This window comes from Molothrus aeneus, chromosome 3, assembly GCF_037042795.1.
Source record: "Molothrus aeneus isolate 106 chromosome 3, BPBGC_Maene_1.0, whole genome shotgun sequence".
NCBI lineage: Eukaryota > Metazoa > Chordata > Aves > Passeriformes > Icteridae > Molothrus > Molothrus aeneus.
The window spans coordinates 6,369,466-6,388,997 of NC_089648.1; the positions used below are offsets into that span (position 1 = coordinate 6,369,466).

The 19,532-nt window shown below is 55.4% G+C and overlaps 2 protein-coding genes across 3 annotated transcripts in view; both read left to right on the forward strand.

Annotated features, from left to right (window-relative positions):
- The first annotated feature begins 98 nt into the window (after nucleotides 1–98).
- Nucleotides 99–4,673, forward strand: LOC136555170 (heme-binding protein 1-like). The gene is made up of 5 exons (XM_066547765.1): nucleotides 99–284; nucleotides 384–469; nucleotides 3,065–3,206; nucleotides 3,352–3,535; nucleotides 3,690–4,673. The coding sequence occupies exons 1-5, from the start codon at nucleotides 134–136 to the stop codon at nucleotides 3,862–3,864; spliced, it is 738 nt and encodes a 245-aa protein (XP_066403862.1). The 5' UTR covers nucleotides 99–133; the 3' UTR covers nucleotides 3,865–4,673.
- Nucleotides 4,674–6,710: 2,037 nt separating this feature from the next.
- PTK7 (protein tyrosine kinase 7 (inactive)) overlaps nucleotides 6,711–19,532 on the forward strand; it is a 35,234-nt gene continuing 22,412 nt past the window's right edge. For both annotated transcript variants that reach the window (XM_066546179.1, XM_066546180.1), the window contains exon 1: nucleotides 6,711–6,825. In XM_066546179.1, coding sequence (XP_066402276.1) covers nucleotides 6,777–6,825 — 49 coding nt within the window. In that variant the 5' untranslated portion in view covers nucleotides 6,711–6,776. The remainder of the gene's footprint in view (nucleotides 6,826–19,532) is intronic.

The following is a 19,532-nucleotide window of genomic DNA, read 5'->3' on the forward strand; positions in this document are numbered from 1 at the left end:
GGCGGGGGCGGGCGCCGCCTGCCGGGGGGACAGCGCGGACTCGGTCCGCCGGAGCGCCAGGGGGCGCTCTCCGCCGCGCCGGGCCGCGCTGTGCCGCCCCGGGGCGGTCCCCGGCCTGTTCCCGGCGGACGCGATGGCGCGGATCACGCTGGAGGACCTGGAGCGGCTGGGCGAGGAGCCCGACGGAGACGGCAGCGACAACGAGGACGGCGCGGAGGGGGAGGGACGGCTGTTCGCCCATTGGGAGGCCGTGGCCAGCACGCACCGAGTGAGCCTGCCCCGAGGTGAGCGCCGGGCCTGCCGGGGCTGTCACGGCACGGACCGGGACCCCTTCTGCGCCGCGGCCGGGGCGAGCCTCGTCTCTCGTGTGCTTTGCCTTGCAGACATGGCAGGCCCGATCGCCCAGATGGCCCGGCACAGGCACGCTCGCGAGCCCGTGCCGTACGTGTCCCTATCGCAGCACGGGAAGGTGAGGCCCGACCCTCTCCGCACAGCGCTGCCCGCCCGCGGTGGGGCCGCCTCGGGGCTGCCGCCGGCCCGCGGCCATGGAGGAGCCTCTCCCCGGCGGGGAAGGGCCTCGTGTCGGCGGGCGCGCACCAGCCTCGCCGGGGCTTCTGCAGCACCGCGGCCGGGATGGCACCTCTGGATCGGTGCAGTATTCCGGCATTTCTGCACCTCCTCCAGCGTAGAGTAATGGCAATGCTCAGCTTCCCGGCCTTTTTTGTAAAATTGGATAAGTCGTGCTGCTTTCTCTGGTCCTCTGACTTCCATCTGCCTCCTTTACCAGCCTGTCCTCTTGCTGGGGTGGGCACATCTAAGAAAGTGAACTTTCAGTTCAGAGCCTGCTCCCTGCCGTTCTCCACACACCTTGTTGCATAGCTCGAAGTCCTGCTGGCTTTGTGTTTGTGCTGGTTATGTTGGCTGGCTGAGCTGGAGAATTCAGCTGGCACAAGATAAAGATGTGTCTGTGGGGAACACAGGGCCTGTGACCTTGGCTGTCAGATGAGAGCATATGTAGTTATTTATCTCAACCACCAATCCAAACATGGTGTCTTCTGCCTGAGGATTTCTCTTTGTGCTGGCTATGTTGCACACTTACTTTCATCTCTTGTACATAAGGGTGCTTCTGTGCTTTGAGAAATAACTGCTTGTCAGACTGGTTCTTGTGTCTCTGCAGGCCTAGCTGGGCTTTCTACCAAGAAGACATCTGTCAATTGTCCTCTATATGAGTAGTGGTTAACCAATTTCTTCTGGGCTGAGATCCAGCACGCCCTGTAAAACATGTCTGAGCATGTGGCTTGTGCAGCTTGGAACTGGGGCTTCACCACACTCCCTCTTTCCGTGTTCTGGGTCCCAGGGATTTAATCTGGCTTTTTCTCCGCCTGTGCCAGTCCCAGGCAGGAATGGGGCCCCAAGACTTTGTGGGAACTAAAGAGCTTCTGTTGTTGTTGGCATCCCATCTGTGCCTGAGGAGGATTTTTGGCGTGTGAGGCTGAGTGAGAAGAACCACTGCCTGACATCAGCGCTGAGGGGACTTTGGAGCTGGGGCTCTTAGGGACACGTTTGCCAAGCTCAAGCAGATCAGTAGGATTCAGTTGCTTTTCCTATCAGTGCTACAAGCCCTCATCCTCTTGGAGGCAAGTGAATTATTATGCCACCTATATCATTGTGCCCTGTCAGCTCTCGGCCCCCAGCTCAGTCAGGGCTCAGTTCCCCAGCTCACATTGCAGGGACCTGTTGCTGCTGTGTCTGCATGAAGCATCTTCCTTATTTCTTTTGGGCAAGTGTCATCCAGAGTGGTGGTGCTTAGTGGAAGGATCAGGCTGTGGCACAACCAGGTGCTGTGACTGCACTGGGTTGATTAGTTTATTGCAGGTGGTATGGCGGATGGAGTAGAGGCATTGGTGATTTCCTTGCTTGGAAAACGCTCTTGCTCTGCTCTGCTTTGCTTGGTGGGACAATGGCAGGCGTGGCCCCAGCTAGAGGGGGAATGCCCACAGTGTTTTGGGGTGCTCTTCTTACTGGCATCCCACTGATGCACACAAGCAGGCCTGCTGTCTTCCTTCTGCCTTTGCTTTGGCTTTCAGGGTAGACACCTGATTTGGGTGGAGGCACAGGGAGGCTGCACCCAGTGCTGAGTCTTGTCACAGCTTCCTGTCTCCATCACTGCCATCACAGCTATGGAAGCAAGAAGTTTGGGAAGATGCCTTGAGCTCCGTGGGACAGGGTTGTCTCATGACCACTTTGATCTGGATGAAGAACAAGCTGAGAGTAGGAAGACAGGTGCTGGCTACAACTTCCCAGCACCTGTTTAGGTTACCTGTGGCCACAGACATGCCAGGAGCTGACCTATGAACATACCCAGATGCAATTTCCCCTTGCCCCCCTTCTGTGTCAGGTTTGTTCAGAGTACTGGACAATAGAGATTTTGACTCATGCCACAGAATTCCACAGCTGGAATTGGGTTCATGTCTCTTCTTCCTCCTGTCACTTCTTAGTAGGGGAGAAGGATCTGAGGAGTTTTATTCCAGTCTTCACAACTCTTCTGGATGCTAGAGCTCTTCTGCCAGATTTTCCCTTCTGCTGGGTAGGGATGTTTCTGTTATCCTCTGTGCATGCAGTGTTCCAGGGAAAAGGCCTGAGAACACCATCAGCCTTACTGGAGGCCTTTGGGTGCCTGGAATCAGGAACATCCTTGTGAGTAGGCCGGACCGAAGAGGAACTGAAAGACCTGTGCCCCTTGCTGAGGATGTGCTGCATTCCTTGTGCATGCCAGGAGCCTCCAGACCCCCTTGCACACTGTCCCTTGTCTGTGCCTTCCCTTTTGCTGACTTCTGCTGACCTTTGCCCCAGCGCCCATAAGTACCCTTGTCTGAGGTGCGTGTGATGCCAGCTCCCCTCACCTTCTTTGTCCTGCTCTGCCAACCACTGCCTAGCAGGGGCTCTCCTTTTGGCAGGCTCGTGTCTCCCCGCTTCTTGCCTGTCAGTGTTGGTTTCCCAGCCAGCTGCTGCAGTGTTGTCAGCGTGCTCCACCCTGACCTGGCTTGTCTGTGGCCTGTTGCAGTGCGAAGAGGCGGCCTACGAGGAGCGGCGGTACCCAGCGGGGAAGTGGGCCTGTGTCACCATGGGGGAGCCCATGTATGAGCAGAGCATCTCCCTGAGCTTCATGAAGCTCATGCGCTACATCTGCAAGGAGAACTCTGTAGGTGTGTGCAGGCAGGGGCTGGAGGGGCTGGCAGAGTGCACAGAGGGAAGGGCTTTGCCATTGTCCATCTGGAGTGGGGAGGAGGGCTGCTGCTGCTGCTGCTGCTAACAACACACCTGTCTCACTGCCTGCCTGCCTCTTTCCAGGTTGCCATCTGGGCATGACAGTCCCAGTACTCAACGAAATCCACCTGACCAAAGAGGGCACCGAGCTGGAGCGTGAGGTCCTAACTGCCTATTATCTCCCAGGAGAGTTCCAGCAAAACCCCCCTGTTCCCATGGACCCCGACATCCACATCACCGAGAGGGCACCGCTCCGGGTTATAACCAGGTGACCCCAGCATCAGAGGTGTTTTCTCAGCTCAGCAGAGATGTACAAACTCCCTGCATGGCTGTTGGGGTTCGTTAGGCAGAGGGATGGGAGCTCTGGCTTTGCCAATGTGCTGGCTTTGTTGTTTACACTGTTCCCTTTGCTGCTGCTGCAGGGTTTTCTATGGGATGACCACTGAGGAGACGATTCTGAGGGAGATCAATGTCTTCTGGGAGCTCCTGGGCCCCACGGAGGCGGTGCTGCGGGGAACCTACATCGTGGCTTCCTACGAAAACCCCAGCATCCCTCAGCGCCGCAACGAGATCTGGTTCATCTGCCAGCCCGAGTGAGGCCCCTCCGCTGCCGCACCTGCTGGAGATGGCACTTCTGACCCAAAGGAGACGGAGCACATCCCCACCCGCCATTCAGCCACACCATGAGAGACTGAGAGACTGTGGGGTGGCTTTCCAGCCTGCCCTGCAAGGGTCCTGCCAGGGGAAATCCTGCCTGGCCTGCGCTTCGCCTGCCCCACAGCTGAGGCTGGAGCTGGCACCAAAGATGACCTCTAGAGCAAGCTCTTGATGGGCAGCACGTGGTGGGGGCTCATGAAGGCAGTGACCGTGTGGACCTGTGTGATGTGCTGGCCTGACCTGCACTGGGCTTGCAGAGCTGGGCCAGGGTGGGTCCAGTGGTGGGCAGCATCACAAGGTGATGGTGTCTAGAAGGTGAATGACTGTGTACAATATGTGGGGCTCAGTGTGGCCTCTGGCCTGCTTCCTGTGAGAAGGCTGCCTGTCCTGAACAGAGCCACTGAAATGCTGCTACAGAGACATTTGCGTTCAGACGGGAAAAGGGCTTGAATTCAGGTGCGAATCCTGAATGTTTCCTGCTGGGATGGTTCTCTTTGGGCTGTTGGGTGCCTCCCTGGCTGTCACTCACCATTCCTCAGCCAGGACTAGGGCGCTGGCAGCCTTTGTCCATCTCTTGTGGGTGCTGTTTGCAGACCTGCTGTGAGCTGAGAGGGGTAGGTCCAGGGAGAGCAGGAGCGGCACCACCGTGTGTTGTGCATTGATTAGTGAGTTTCACATCCATGAATGCCATCATGCTTTCCTGGGGGAAGCTGGCAGTGCCAACAGTAAATAAACCCAGCTCAAACCACTGCAGTTACAGATCACTGATGGTGTGGATGGGGGGTGGCTGGGTTGGCTTGGGAAGAGCCTTGCTGTCTCCTTCCTGGAGATGCTCCAGACTGCAAAGCTGTGGCTCGAATTAGCCCAGGTTACAGCTTCCTGTTGAGCCAAGCACTCCCTCTGCATTACTGCACAGGCTGCTTCTGTTGCTGCTGCAGGAGCTGTGGGTACACTCTCCTCCCTGCAGGTAAGGTGGTTTGTCTATTGGATGGGGTCTGCCTCATTTTTCCCTGGTGCAGAAGTTGGATCCTGTGGCTGTACTCCACATGGGCACCTGACCTTTCAGGGTGAGAATTCAAATGCAACTGCATGTCATGCTGGTTGGCTGCAGGAACTGGTGCACTCCTGCAGGAATGTGCTCAACAGGCTTGGTGTGGAGAGACTTTTAACTGCTTCTGATGCAGTTCCCAATGAATTTTCTCATGCTGTATGCCTCGCTGCCTGCCACTGTTGCACAAACTCCAGCTCTGGCCCTTTGTCCCTATACTGCAGCTGGGGGGTAGGAGTGGCTGGAAGGCCTGGCTCCCTCTGTGGTCTCCCTGCCCAGCAGCACAGGTGGCTTCTGCCATTCCTCTCTCCAGTCAGATGCTGCTTACTGTCCCCTCAGGCTGTGGGGAGCCTGGATGCCCAGCCTGTGGCTGTGGGAAAGTGGGGCTGAGCATGATACACCCTTCCCTGCAAGGGAGCCTGAGGCAGAGTCTGGGTAAGCACAGCAAGGGCAGACAGTGGTTTCCTGGCTACCTTGTGATACAGCTCATGTTCCTGGGGCACTAAAGGCATTATGGACCTAGGAGATGCAGTCACAGCCTGCAGCACTGATGTGGCAAATGCTCCTCAGACAAGTCATGATACCTGGATCAGCAGTGCTTAGCTCACTTTCCCTCTTGGGGAAAGAGAAACAATTCCCTGAAGCTGGGGTCAGGTGGCTCGGTATCAGTGGGAGAACAAAGTCTGCTAGTGTGTGTGTGACAGAGACCCTTTCTCTTATCAGCTGCTTTGCTTGCCCTGAGCTTGCAGATGGAAGTAAAACTTCCTTCCTAGAGAGTGTTGAATAGGCTACCACTTCCTCTGAGGCTGCTTGGTCCCCAACCAAAACCAGAACAGCTTTTGGTGGCAGGAGGTAGTGGCTTTCCTGTGAGAGGGGGCTGGTCTGTGGTTACTGGCAAAGTTCCACAGCTGCATGCCCTGTGGGAGCAGCTCTGTGGTCTCCCAGGACGTGGCAATGGTGGGGGCTTCTGGTGCAGCACCAGGCTGGTGCTGCCACGCAGGGCAGCAAGCACGCTCCAATCCTGTGCCACAGGTTTTGCTGAGTAAAGGCTCCAGCATCCTCTGTGATGGATCCAGCAGTGCTCAGGGCCATGTCTGATGGCTAGTCTTGCGCACAGTACCAAAGCCAGTATTTTGGAGGCTCAACAAACCGGCTGGAAAGCTGGTGTTCAGAGTGACAACTGCCAGAGCCGGTGGTGCAGGGCTGCAGCAGGTTCCACCAGAGGCACTGGGTCGGGCAGAGAGGCTCCAGTCTGGGCCATGCAGATGGACAGACAGCTCTTGCTGCTCGGGTCCTGCAGAGGAGCAGCAAGGAGCAGCAGCGTGCTGTACACTGGGACTGTGTGCCCAGCCTCTGCCCGTAGCAGGGTGCTCCTGGCTCCTCGCTGCCCCGCTGCCTCCACAGGGTCATTCACAGCGGTACAGAGCGGGATCTTCCGCCATCAGTTTAACAAACAGCCCAGCTACAAGGAGCCTCTGGGCGGGAGGGGAGCGGCGTCGCCTCCTCGCAGCTCGGGGCCCCGGGGGCGCTGGCAGGAGCAGGGGGGTACGGGGGAGCGCGGCGCGGCCGGCCCCGGCCCCGGCCCGGCGGGGCTCTGCGGGGGATGGCGCCAGCGAGCCCTGAGCCTCGAGCACCGCGATGGAGGCACGGGGGGCCGAGCCGGGCGCTGCCGGGGGGACCCCGCTCCTCCCGACCCCGCCCGGTTTCCGGTGGCCGCCCCTCCTCCGGAACCCCTCCCGGCGGCGGCGGGCGGGGCGGCGGCGGCATGGCTGGGGTCCGGCGGGCACGCTGACCGGCGCGGGGGATGGCGGCGGCGCGGAGGATGGCGGCGGTGCGGGCACTGCTGGTGCTGGGTGAGTGCGGGCCGGGACAGCCACCGCAGCCTCCCCCGGGCAGGGAACGCGGGTCCCGGCGGCGGGCCGGGGGTGGCGGAGCTTTGCGCCTCCGCTCGACTCCGTGCCTGGGCCGCGCTGGGGCCGGCGGGCGGGGGTCCACGGCCGGCCCCGGGCGGGGTGAAGGAGGAGCGGCCGTGTCCGGGGCCGAGCCTCCGGTGGTCCGCGCCCCCCCGGCTTCCCGTGAGCCCGGCGGCGATGGGGCCCGCTCGTCCCGCCGGACCCGGGGGCTGCTGAGGCTCCATCCGCTCCCCGCTGCGGGCCGGCCGCGCCCCCGGCCCGCGCTGCCCCGCTGTGCTGCGGGAGCCTCCGGGGCGCCTCGCCCGGCTCTCCTTCCCCGGCGTGCGCCGGCTCGCCCTGCCCGCCCGCCCGCTCCGAAGGGGGAGCGTCGTGCCGAAATCCACAGGGATGCAAATACGCCAGACATTTCCGTCTGGGAGGCGGCGAACGGGCGCTCCCGGGGCGGCGCGGGCCGGAGAGGGCTCCCGGAGACCCCTCGAGCGGGGCTCGGCTCCGGCCCGCGCCGCTCCGGCCCCGTGGGCAGGGCTGACACCGGGCAGGCTGCGCGGAGCAGCGCCTGGTTTTTCCTATGAATTCCGCTCAGATCGGACCCCCGAGGAAAAACAGCGGGCCCGCGGTGAGCTGCCGCCCGTGGAGATGGAGATTGACCTGCCGGCCGCCGAGGGGTTTTTGTCCCTTGCTGAGCGCATCTGGATGAGCGCTCTGCCCCGCCCCCCGTGCCACTCTTCCTGCCCGATCCCAGCTCCGCGGCCCCTTGGTTTTCCTGGCTGCTGCTGCTTTTCACCGTGTTCGGCTGCAGGGCCTGAACTCTCCTCCTCTCGCTCTGCTCCGTGGTGTTTCTCCCCACTCCGAGCACCATTTTCCTTGCCTGAGGAGCCCAAGGTGTTGGCTGTGCGTGAGAGCCACAGGGGCTGTGAGCTGTGTTCCAGCCCGGCTTTGAAGGGTCCCACGGCTGCCCCATGCCACATCACCTCGTTTCTTCACTTAGGAACCCTGGCAGTCGCTGTGTGCAGTCCCTTCTGTCTCACCGTGCACAGTTGTAGAGTTTGCTTTGCAGTTTCTGCTGTAAAATCAAGAGCAGTCTTAGTTTAGCACCTGGGTGGAATACCGCCTCGGAGGGAAAGATATCTACTGGGCTGCTGCCCGCCCATATCTGGAGTCGTGGCTGAGCCCTGCTGCCAGGCGGCAAGTATTGTCCAATTTACAGCTGATAAGCACGAAAAGCAGCACTTACTTAGCTGATTAGCACCGTGATTGCCATCCGCCTTGGCAGCCTCTGGGAAGGCTGTTTCTGGCGGGGGAGTGTGTGCTCTGGTTTGAAGTCGTAGGGCCCTTTGGACCTGCCACAGCATTCACCTGTGTGCCAGGACGCTACCACTGGGATGTGCAAACCTGCCTGTGAGGGCTGTGTGCTGCCTTTCCTGCCACTCTGCAGTCGCTGGAGCTTCTGTACTGCTCCAGTCCTTGTTTCTCTTGCTGGGCAGGATCACATCCTGCACCACTGGGGGTAACATGCAGCTGTCCAGCTCGCAGGCACTGTGAAAAATCTCAGGTGCCATCAGTGTAGCCAAAACGTGCAGTTCGATGTCTAGCTTTTACAGGCTGCTGGGAAGTTTTGTAGGCTGCAGGGCATTGTCTCTCTGCCTGTGGATGGTGTTTGGAAAGAGCACTGGGGAAAGACCTGGGAGGTGTGGAGTATCCGTGGCTCACGCAGGTCCTTTGCCATGCATGTTCCAGAAGTGCTCAGTGCCTGGACTGCTGCTCCCTCTTCCTCCACTTCCATTGTTCAGGGAAGCTGTGATCTTTCTGGCAGTGGCACTGCAGCATGCCAGATGTGTGCTGACTTCTGCTGGAACATGTGGTTGAAATGCTAGCAGAGGAAATATTTGCTGAGTCAACTTTCCTTTAAAGCAAAAAAAAAAAAAAAAAAACAAAAACCCAAAACCAAAAGGTCTGTTTTGTTCTGGAAATGCCTCCATGTCCTGGGTTGAGCTGTGTGTTTCTGTATGGCAGTGCTTTTCTCATGCTTCCTAGCAAGCCTGGTCTTAAAGAAGAAAATTTATGAAAACATGAATGATCTGATCCCCCTTGGGACTTGGCTGTGTTCAGACAGTGCTCTGGGCAGGCTGGAACCTCGAAGTGGCAGGAGCTTCAAAGGCACGGCGACTCCATAGTCGTGGCCATAGGCACTTCTGTGTCTGCACAGTGGGCTGCAGAACCACTGGGAGCTGGCACTGGTCAGGGGCCTGTCGTGTTTAAAGATCCCTAAAGATGTGTTCTGAGCTCTTAATTGACCTGGAATGAAACCATCTTCTGAAGGCAGATGGATGGGCAGATGTTTGAACTGCAGCAAGCGCCAGTGTTTAGTTGCCTGCTGGGTGATGAATGTTCTTGCTGGTTGGGAACCGAGTTTTCTCCCAGTCTGCTGAATCCCTCTTGTTCAAGGGAGCTGGGGGGATGGCAGCTCACATCTGCTAATTGCTCAGGTGGTAGGTCCCACCTTGTTTGGCCAAAGGCTGGTTCATGCTGCACCCAAGCAGAGAGGTGTGTGTGTGTCCTGGGAAGGCAGGCTGCACTTCCTCTGAAGGCCATGGAGCCCAAAGGGAATGGAGGGAAGAAGGTAGGAAAGGGGTAGGAAGAGAAGAGCCTCACCTTGAGGCAGTGGGCAAGAACATGAGGGCCAGTTTGGCTGTAAGTGATAAGGCACTTCAAAAGGATCTGAAGGCTGTGGGGTCTGGTTACAGGTATTTACTGGAGGATCTTTACACTAATATTTTTCTTGCGTTCATTTCAATTCATCTGCTATTTAAGTTGCAAAGATCAAAGCTGTATTCCAGCAAGCACACGTGGACTAAAGTAAATAGCAGGACCTAGTACACCTCTTCCCAGTGAATAAACACTCTTTCCTCTCTGAACATTTTCAAGCATACCTCTCAGGCCTGGAATGCAAAATATTTCACATTAGCAGTGGGTGTTTCCACTGCTTTCGATATTTGGGAACTTGGAACAAATGCTTATTTAGAAGTGGACAGACCTGGGTACAAACGTGCTCTTTGTGAAGGCAGTTGCTGCTGTGGTGTTTGGAGGGAAATTCCCCTGGGGTTGGAGGACATGCAATTGTTTGTGCAGACCCCAAGGAACAGTTCTCATTCTCCTAACATGAAGTGTTGGTCTCAGGGGCTGGGACAGGCAGCTCTTTGGAGGCCTGGAGGGCAGCAAGACTAGCAAGATGCTTGGCAGACGCACACGAACTTTCTTCTTGATGAGGCTTAAGTTGCACAGGGTGTTGCCTTTGGGTTTGGTGGGGTTTGCAAAGGCTGTGAACCAGCACAGTGGATTTTGCTGTGTAAGGGAAAGAGGCAGCCCCACCTTTGGCATGGCAGTACCTGCTGGAGAAGGCTGATAATGTCTGAGGTGGGAGAGGGGCAACTGCAGTGTCTTCCACCCTTACAAGAAATTAACCATGTCTGTGAGAAGAGGAGGAAGAGAGATGGAGAAATGATAATTTGGCAGCTGGTAACGTGTTGTTTCCTGGGCTCAGTGTGTTTCAGCATGGCAGAGGTGCCAAGGTGGGCGGCCTGATTCCATGTCTTGCTCCTTGCCTGGAAGATACTGGGAGGTGGCATCCCAGAGCTACTTAAAAATGCTTTTAGTTGGTTGAAAGAGCAGATGTTGTGTTGCACAGAGGGGTTAAAGGGCTGTGCTGTGCCTGCAGCATACCTTGTGTGCTGCCTTGCCTGAAAAAAGCAATCACACTGCTGGACACAGAAGGATTTGTTCTCTGGGGGAGACCTGATGAGGAAGGGGTGGGGATGCTGAAGGTTTTCAGGCTTTTCATGTGGCTGCTGCTAGAGCAGTGGCCGTTCCCTGGGCTCTGTCATGGTGTGGAGGGGGTCATGGTGCACATGGGTCACATCTTGTTCCTGATGTCCGTGTGAGCTTTCAGCAGTCCAGAAACCTTGGGCTCTGGTTTCTGGGAGGCTGTTCAGAGGGAGTTGCTTGTAAGGTCAGGGGCCCTGGGCTCTTCTAGAAATTTTCCTTGCTTCCTAATGCTGACACTGCTGAACCACAGCATATGGAGGCAAGCACACAGATTTTTGATTCTGGAGGATGTGGCCTGTTCAGAGTCCTGCACTTCCACCTCCATCCTACCAGACCCTGTCAGGATCTGCTGTGCTGTGTTGATGAGCTGTCAGCTTTCTCCTTTTTCTTGCCTATCACAGTGGCTGCTTTCCTGCACTGCTGTTGGGTGTTACAGGAAGGAGCAGTGTCAGGTCACCTCTGAAGTCACACAGGACCGGCAAATCCACCTTTGCATTGCAGTGGGAGCTGTTGACTTTGCCATTTGGTTTAGAGTGGACAGCTGGTGTGCCTAAAAAGGACCAGACTGAAGGAAGGATCATCTTTGTGCAGAAGACCATCTCCTGTTTCAGTCTTCCTGTGCCTTCTGAATATGCAAGCAGTAGGAAGGAAAAGAGGCTTGCAAGGCATGTATGGATGTGGGTTGGTTTGGGAGTTAGACCAGAATCTTGCTTTGCAGGAGGCACACAGGTGTCTGTAGTCTCAGGGAGTGAAGAGCTGGAAGAACAGTTGTTCGGGGTCTCTTCTGGAAATGGGTGAAGAAGAAGAGTGAAGGCTGACTGTAGTGAAGCTCCTGTGGGCTCTTGAGGTTGGAGGCATATTCAGTGTTTTAAGCAGCTGCAGCTCTCCAGGTTCAGGCTCTAGATCCAGGTGCTGCTTAAATAGAGGCTGAATAGGTTTGTCCAGAATTTCCTGTTGTCTCTGCCTTCTTTGGCATGGGACAACACAGTGAGGATGAACCCGTGCCACCCAGTCAAGGCAAGGACTCCATTTCTGGTCATTCCTTTGTTCCAGGGAAATAGTTGGCAGTAAGCACTGTTCTATGTTTACCTGTGTCTCCTTTTAATCTGTGCAGCTCTTGCTGAGTAGCTGTGGAAGATCTTCAAGCCAAAACACAAGTGGTCTTTGTTTTAAAGCATCAATTTGTGTTGGCAGCCAGGTCTGCAGTGCATGTGCTTTTCATTGACTGCTGCTTCGGCTCAGTTTCTCACTCTTGCCAGCTCTTTTTTAAACTTAATACAGAAATGTTTTTCCTGAGCTTAAAAGGCTGACCTGTGCAGTACTTCTAGTCTTAACTTAAGCCTTGTCTTTGTCAGGGAAGCAGTCTCTGGTCACAGAATAGGCTGCTTACCTGTGCTTTGAGAGGTGACTAATACACGCTGTCTGATCAGCAGAGAGGCAAGGGGGGCACTTCAGAGTGGTTTGCAAGTTTCTGAAAGCCTGATCTGTGTGCCTGGGATGAGCAGTTTCGGTGTGCCTGCTCAGCTCTGACTTTTCCCAAGCTTGCTTGTCTTAGCAGTTTGGGAAAGTTGATGGGTGGGTGCTATTTTGATACTCTTTGCAGACTGTTACTGCCTGGGGCCGCTCCTTTTATTTGATCAGCTTTCAAAAATCCATCCTCTATTCTCTCATTTTGACCTTCTGAAATTGTTCTGCAAGGGCCTCTTTTGAGAATGCATTCTAATCCTTAAAAATTGTAAGTGCCATCCAGGGCAAGGCCCTTGTTGTAATTAAAACATTTCTGCTGGAAGTGAGCAGATGAATGCTGAGGTGTTCAGGTGCCTCTGAGAGCAGAATGGAAACAGAGTCCAGCTGTGGAATTCAGGATGAACACTGAGGAGCACTCGTGAACTGCTGTCCCTTGCACAGGGGGTACACACAGGTTGTGTGTCAGGAGAGCAGGCATGGCTGGTTTTAGGTGATGATTCCTCCTCTGAGATGGTGCTTGCCAGTGGGATACCAGTGGTGTGTCTCCTCCTTGTCAAATTAGGCTCTGACTGGAATGGAGCAGGAAGGGATTTTGGCACCTGTGACCTGGAGCGTGCACAGGGCCCCTGAGCATCCATGAATTGAATCCACCACTGTCAGGTGGTCTGCACCTCTGGGAGGCTGGGATGGCTTGGGTTGATGGTTGTATTGTGCAGGATGATGAATGAAGAAAACTGATACCAGCAGATTCCTGTCTGGAAGGTGGTGTGATACATTTGATTTCAGGGCATGAGCCTTCCCTCTCTGGAAAACAAGGTGTTTCAAGCTGGGAGGAAGCAATGACGTGGGGCTGCTGTCTGTGCTGGGACCCAGGGCAGAAAGGGGCTGGGGTTTAGGTGAGGATTACAAGGCTGTTTGTATTTCAGCCCCTGCTTGACCTGTGTTCAGTTCCTAGGTGAGAGAGCAATGTCCGTGAGTGCTGGGCTCAGATCTTGGTGCTAACACCTGAGATGTTTGTAGCTCTAAGATAATAAGGCTTTGGAACTTCTCCTCTCCTGTGATGCTGTTGTGAAACGAGGTTTGTCCCAGCAGCAGGATTTTACATTTTGATGCAGCTCAGGCCACCCTGAAGAGCAGCTGGGACTGCAGCCTCCTGCTGTCGATTTGGGCAGGTTGGCTCTGCCCTCTGTCACTCCAGAAGAAAGCCAGACAGGGCTGTCCCCAGAGCCATGGCATTTGGAGGCCAGGTCCCATTCTGGCTGCAGAGGGGAGGCTCTGTGTGCCTCTGGGTGGGAAGGGGGGCTGTCCTTTCTGTGAGTGATGCTGGCACAAGATAGGCACGGTATTGCTTAAGACCTGCTATAAACTCTCTCCTCCTTGCAGTTGCTCATTGGCTTCTTTGGGAGCACAAAGCAAGCCTTTGATTCAAACCATGCAGTGGCTGTCCAAATGGTTAAGGGCAGGACAAGCTGCTGCTTGCAAGTGCCTTTATTGCTGCACTGCAGCGTGCCTTGGTGTGTGTCCTGGCTCTGCTGGGGCAGCCCAGCGCTCCTGTGGCACGGAGCTGCTCCATGCTGCTGGCTCTGTGGAGGTTGCTGGCACTGCCTGGATCACAGGGAAGCATTAATTGGAGAAAAGATTATGGATTTTGTCTTTCCTAGCAAAGACAAGAGCAGGGAAAATAAAGCCTTGTAGGGTGCCACAAAGGGCAGTGCATCCAGTTCTCCTTAACCATTCTTGGGAGCATAGATGGGTTTGTGCTGCTGAGGTCAAGTTGTGCAGTTGCCTTTGCAGAGGGACCAGCACCAGAAGTCTCTCTCAGCAGTTGCAAGAATTGTACAAATTGTCTTGGATGAAAAAAATCCAAAGCTTCTCATGAGTTACTTGATGTTCTTTGTTCCTCTCCATCCATATGGCCTGCTCTAAACACCATGAGCCTGGCACACACCTGGGCACCTGGCAGGTGCTGTGGGACTGTCGTTCCTGGGCTGAGACTCCTTCTGCAGCAGTCAGATCTTGTTCTGTGATCATTATTTCCTCCAGCCAGGTTCAAGCAGTTCTTTGTCCACCAGATTCCAAGCAAAAGCTGAGTGACAAAGGCAACACATCTGATTTTTTTTTCATCTTCTGAGTTAACTCCTGCTGGCTCTCCCTGCACGCTGTGTGTGTGCTTCTGATGTGTGAGTGGAGGAGCTGCTTGCCAGCACTGACCCTCCTGCCCTTGTCCTGTCTCTATTTACTGCCTTTTTCTGGCTCAAGTGCAGCTGTTCCTTTTCCAGTTGTGCCTCCCATCTCCACCTCTTCCTGATTCCTCTTCTGTATCCAGACCTGCCATGGCTTGCCACACGCCCCCTTCTCAGACTCTGCTGTTGCTTGGTTTCTCTCCAGTGCCTGCCTCTGGGCACTGCTGCTTTCCCAGGTGTGGCTGTGGCTTCCTCCTGCCATCTTGAGATTGCCTTTGTCTCCTTGAGCCTGGCCTCCAGTTCACAGCAGGTGATGAGGAATCAGGGCTGGGCTGGGGCAGGGCTGCTGAGATGTTCAGCTGGTCCTTGGAAATCACAGGACTTTCTGGATAAGGATTCTTCTGCTCAGCTGGAGAAAAGTCTCAAAGCCACATGGCCTGAAGCAGAAAGCATTCATCTGAATGGTTAACATTTTGGCAAGGAAATAACAAAAGGCTGTCATCCTGGGCATCCTTCACCATCATGTTTTGTTTCTGTGGCCTTGCTGGGATTTTGGCCTGCCTCCTCTCACTGGCTGCAGATGCATTCCTGCAGACAAAGGCCTGCCATGGGTTTGATGGAGCAATCCATTACCCCTGGGTTGCTGGGTGGCCTCACTGAGCAGCCAGGCACCTGCAGGTATCTCAGCACAGCTTTGTGCTCCCCAGGACCTGCTTGTTGAGTGTCTCTTGCCACTGTTTGTGTGCTTCCTTGCCATTTGGTTGCTTAGGGTGCCCAGGTACTCTTTGTTCTGGTGGCTTTGTACTGACACTCTTACTGACTGTCCAACAAGAACTATTTGTCCTGCAGATGTATTGGAAATCAGCTTTTCTGCTGCAGTGGAGAAAAGCACTTACTTTTCAAGGAGATCTGGTTAGGAGGAATTTCTGTTTCAGTGAGTGTGTGATAGCCAAGCTTTTCTTTAATTTGACACGGGGGCTTTGCCTTAGATTTATCTGTAGCAAATATTCTGCCTAGCTATTGATTTGTAAAATATTCCAGAAAGTGCCCTGCTGCATAGTCTTCCCACTCAGGGACTTTTTTCCATTTTTAGCTGAGATAATGTAGCAATGTCTCATAGAGAAGCTACCTCTTAATTAATATTGCATGAGCAGAAGAAATATTAGCTTCTCCATCTGCTTTCCTATATTTGTGGCTTTTAATATAGATTCATAAATGGCTTTAATGAAAATAAACAAGGAACTGTTCTTTTCTGTGCCCTCTTTGCTTCCAGAGGTGACAGTGCAGGTCCAGCCTCCCTGGTGATGTTTTTCCCAGGAGGTGAGTCCTGGACAACAGCGCTTCCCTGCACAGTTGTAAATGATGGTTGTGAAATGGGGCTGATCTTCAGCTTTCTAGCAATGCAAAGAGGAGGATCTAGGAGAAATCTGCAGAGCTGGAGACAGATATGGGGAGTTGTGGGTGGTGCTTTGTAGCCAGAAAGAAGCCAGTGGCACACGGATGGAAAATGGACCTGCAGTGCACAGCAGGCAGTGTTTGTGAAGGAGTGTTCCTGAATCATTTGGGTTGGCACAGAAATCCCTGTGAACCCAGCTGGAAGCCCTGGGCACCCAGTCCATCCTCCTGAAGCTTCAGAGGCAGCCAGAGCTCAAACCCCAACCTTGCCGAGCCCATTTCAGGTGTCTCCTCAGTGCCTTTCTCAGCAATTTTTACCTTGCAGCACTGTGGTGGCTGCTAGGAAAAGTGATTGCCTCTCCTGGGAGCTTCTTTCCTTCCTGTAGGAGGGGAACAAGCAGGTTTTTACCTTTGGTCAACCAAATGGTGAAGCAAGATGCTCCAGAGATTCACCTTGAGCGAGACCCACAGTGCAGCCGTGCTCCAGGGGGAGCCCAGCAGTGGGATTGCCCCAGTCTGGTGTTGTGTGGTGGCATTTCCCAGCCTCCACGAGTTCTCCCTGTTCCTGGGAAGGCAGAGTGGCTGGGTGCATGCTTGTGGGTGGGCTGCACAGAGGCAGCAGCAGGAAGGAGCCCACGACTGAATCCCTGCAGCAGTTGCCAGAGCATGGGTGTCGTTTGCAAGAGCATGGCACTGGATGAACCATTTCTCCCATGAGCTGTAAGCTGTCTGGAGAGCTTGGCCAGCTGGATCTTCATGGCAAATCCATCTGAGTCTCTACAGGCACAGAACTAAGGGAAACTTAGCTGTAAATATACTGACGTGACCTGGAGAGAGATTTAAAATATTTATCCTAGAGCAGAGCTTGGGATATAAATAAGCTCCCTGTCTGTTTCCCTGCACGCAAGGCTCAGAAGTGCAGCTGTCCCTTTGTCCCCAGCTCACAGAGTCTTGTTTGGGACCAGCAAGTTGCTTATGGGTGGGCTTGAAGTCCATACAGATGGTGTAAACATGGAGCTGTCAGCAAAATGGAGAGGGCATTTGCAGTGGTGTAGATGGGAATTTTTGAGTGCAGCTTCCGAGCCCGCTGGCTCTGCTCTGTGGCTCTCGGGGTGTTTGTGGGGTTTGCTGCTGAGCCATGTGCTGGGTAAGGTTGTAACCCTCTCACTTGGCCCCCTGAGCAAGCAAGATTTGCAAGATGTCCAGACAAGCACAGCCAGAGGGAAGCACAGGTTTGGGTGGTACTGGGGGTGTTTTCTTCCTTCCAGTGGGTTTGGTGGCAGCACGCAGAGAAGCAGCTCACTCAGGCACTTTCAGTGGCATAAATAAGCTTCATTCTCCAGCAAACAGTCCTGGGAGGGCAAGGAGGGCTTGCAGGCAGGAGTGCTCCATGCCCAGTGCAGCCTTGCGAGCTCTCTTCATGGGAGAGGGGAGCTGGCTCTGAGCAGCAGCTCTGTCTCTGATGGTGCATTGCTGAAGCAGCTGGCTCTGCTTGCAGGCCTCGTGTGCATGCTGCTCCTCTCTGCTCTGCTTCCCTTGCCCTGGCCTCTTCCCACCCCCACCCCCTTTTGTCTTTACAGCCTGAGCTTCCATTCTCTGGAGCGCCTGGCTGGGGCTCCTGTTTGCTGAGGGGAAGTGCCAGACAGTTTTATGGAGCTTCTTCTGCTTTTTCCCCCCATCTGGAACGGTGTTTCAGCTGGAACAGGAATAATGCAGAGCCCTGGCCAGGAGCTCCATCCACACACACACAGAGTGCTGTTCTGAGGGAATCCCTCCTGGCTGGGCTTGGGATGGCAGCAACAACGTCAGCCTTTGGCCCTCAGCCTGAGTGCAGGGATGTGAGGATGGATTAGCAGGAGCTGGTGTGATACCTGGAGGTGCTGGCCCCAGCTGCCCTGGGGTGATACCTGTCCCTGGTGTGATACCTGTCCCTGGTGTGACACCTGGAGGTGCTGGCCCCAGCTGCCCTGGGGTGAGCTCTGAGCCACACAGACCCTGTCCTCACTGCCAGTCCCAGGGCAAGGAGTGATGAGCCAGCCCTGTCACAGCCCTGCCTGGCTGGCAGGACCTGCCTGCCTGTCCAACACCACCTGGGCTCTCCTCTGCCAGCAGGAGTTTTGCTTAGTAGAGACATTTTCATTCTTACATGGCCCATGCTTAAATTGTGGGGGGAGCACCATCCTTCAAGGCCACTGCACAGGGAGCATGTGGCTCATCCTGGTTCCACTTGGCATCTTTCTGCTGTCTTTCCTTTAGTGGGAGTACCTCTGCTGTGCTGGCCAGGGGGCTTAGCCTTCAGATCCCTGTGGCTCCTGCCAGCAGCACACATCAGGTGTTTGTGAGGAAAGCAGGGAATTGCTCAAGGGCTCAGAGCAAGCCTGGCAGAGTGGGTTGGCAAGACTGGTGGGTGCAGCAGGTCTGTCAGTGGTGCTGAGTCGCCCTTGAAACATTTGTGTTTCTCACTGGGGCTTGGCAGTGCAGCTGGCAGTGTCTGCTCAGGAGTCTTTGGCTGATGTCCCATGAAAGATGGTTTCCTTGAGCCAGCAGGATTCCCAGCTCCTGTGCTGCTAGGCTTCCCAGCTCCTGTCTCACTTGTCCCCCTGTCTATCTGCTACAAAGATGTTGGCCTGGGGGTCCCATGGCCACCACTGCCTGTGGTGCCCAGCAAGCAGCACTTATTCAGCCAACCCTTCCTTTTCCACGGGCCAGGGGCCAAGTGGTGCTGCCAGCACCAGCTGTGCCCTGAGTGTTTGGGCAGGAGGAGCAGTGATCTGGCTGCCATCTCTGCCCTCTTCCTCTCCCAGCTCCGCTGCACTGCACTCATGGCTTCTTGGGCTGGTTCTCTGGGCTGGCTGCTCAGAAAGGATGTCTGGACTTCTCTGAGGGGCCTGGGACCACCCAGTGACCCAGAAGAATGGCACTGTTTCCCTGGTGCAGTGTCCCCTGGAGGTGCCCGTGTCCCCTCTCGCAGCAGGTGCCAGGAGCACGGGCACAGCAGAGCATGGCTTGGAGCAGTGTCTGTGTGCTCCCAGGGCAGACAGGCAGCTCCTGCAGCTCCAAGGCCAGTTGTTCTGGTTCAGCAGCCCCAGCAGTTTCAGGGAGCCAAGGAGCTTGGCTACCATGGGGAGTTCCCTCTCTTGCTCCAGTTTTTTCTGTTTGAGCGAGGTGCTGAGAGAAGCTGGCGCAAAGCTCAGCTCGCAGTTCAGCCCAGACACGTTCTCCTTAAGGACCACTAGCAAATCCCACAGCCCTGGGGACAAACTGTGCAACCTGGTGTCTGCCCCACAAGATCAGCCCAGCCTGCAGGGGGGTTGACAGCAGTCCTGCTTGGCTTGGGAATGAGTAGGAACCTCCCAAAACACTCCCATTGCTCTGTGGCTGCAGAGTGGCACCCCTGCTTGCTGTTCTTGTTCATTGCCAGAGTAGCAGCTCGTTCTTCCCTCACTCCCCAGCCACCTGTCCCTGCAGGTGAGGGCATCTTCAGAGGGCACCATCACATTCTGCTGCTTTGGAGTGGCTGCTGCCTGGCTTTGAGCACACAGGAAGGCAGGGTCTCTGCTACCTGCTGGTGTAAAGGTTATGGCAGAATAAGGAAACCGAGCTTGGGATGGTCTTGGAAGAAGCAAGCCTGTGGGATGTGTGGCTGGGGAGAGGACTGGGATTCAGAAGGTCTGGGCTGGGGAAGTAGGAAGGGCAGCATGAGGAACAGAGGCAGGGAGCCCCAAACGAGTTTGAGCTGGGCAAGTGAATGAGGTCCTGATGTGCTGGCAGCTGCCAGGA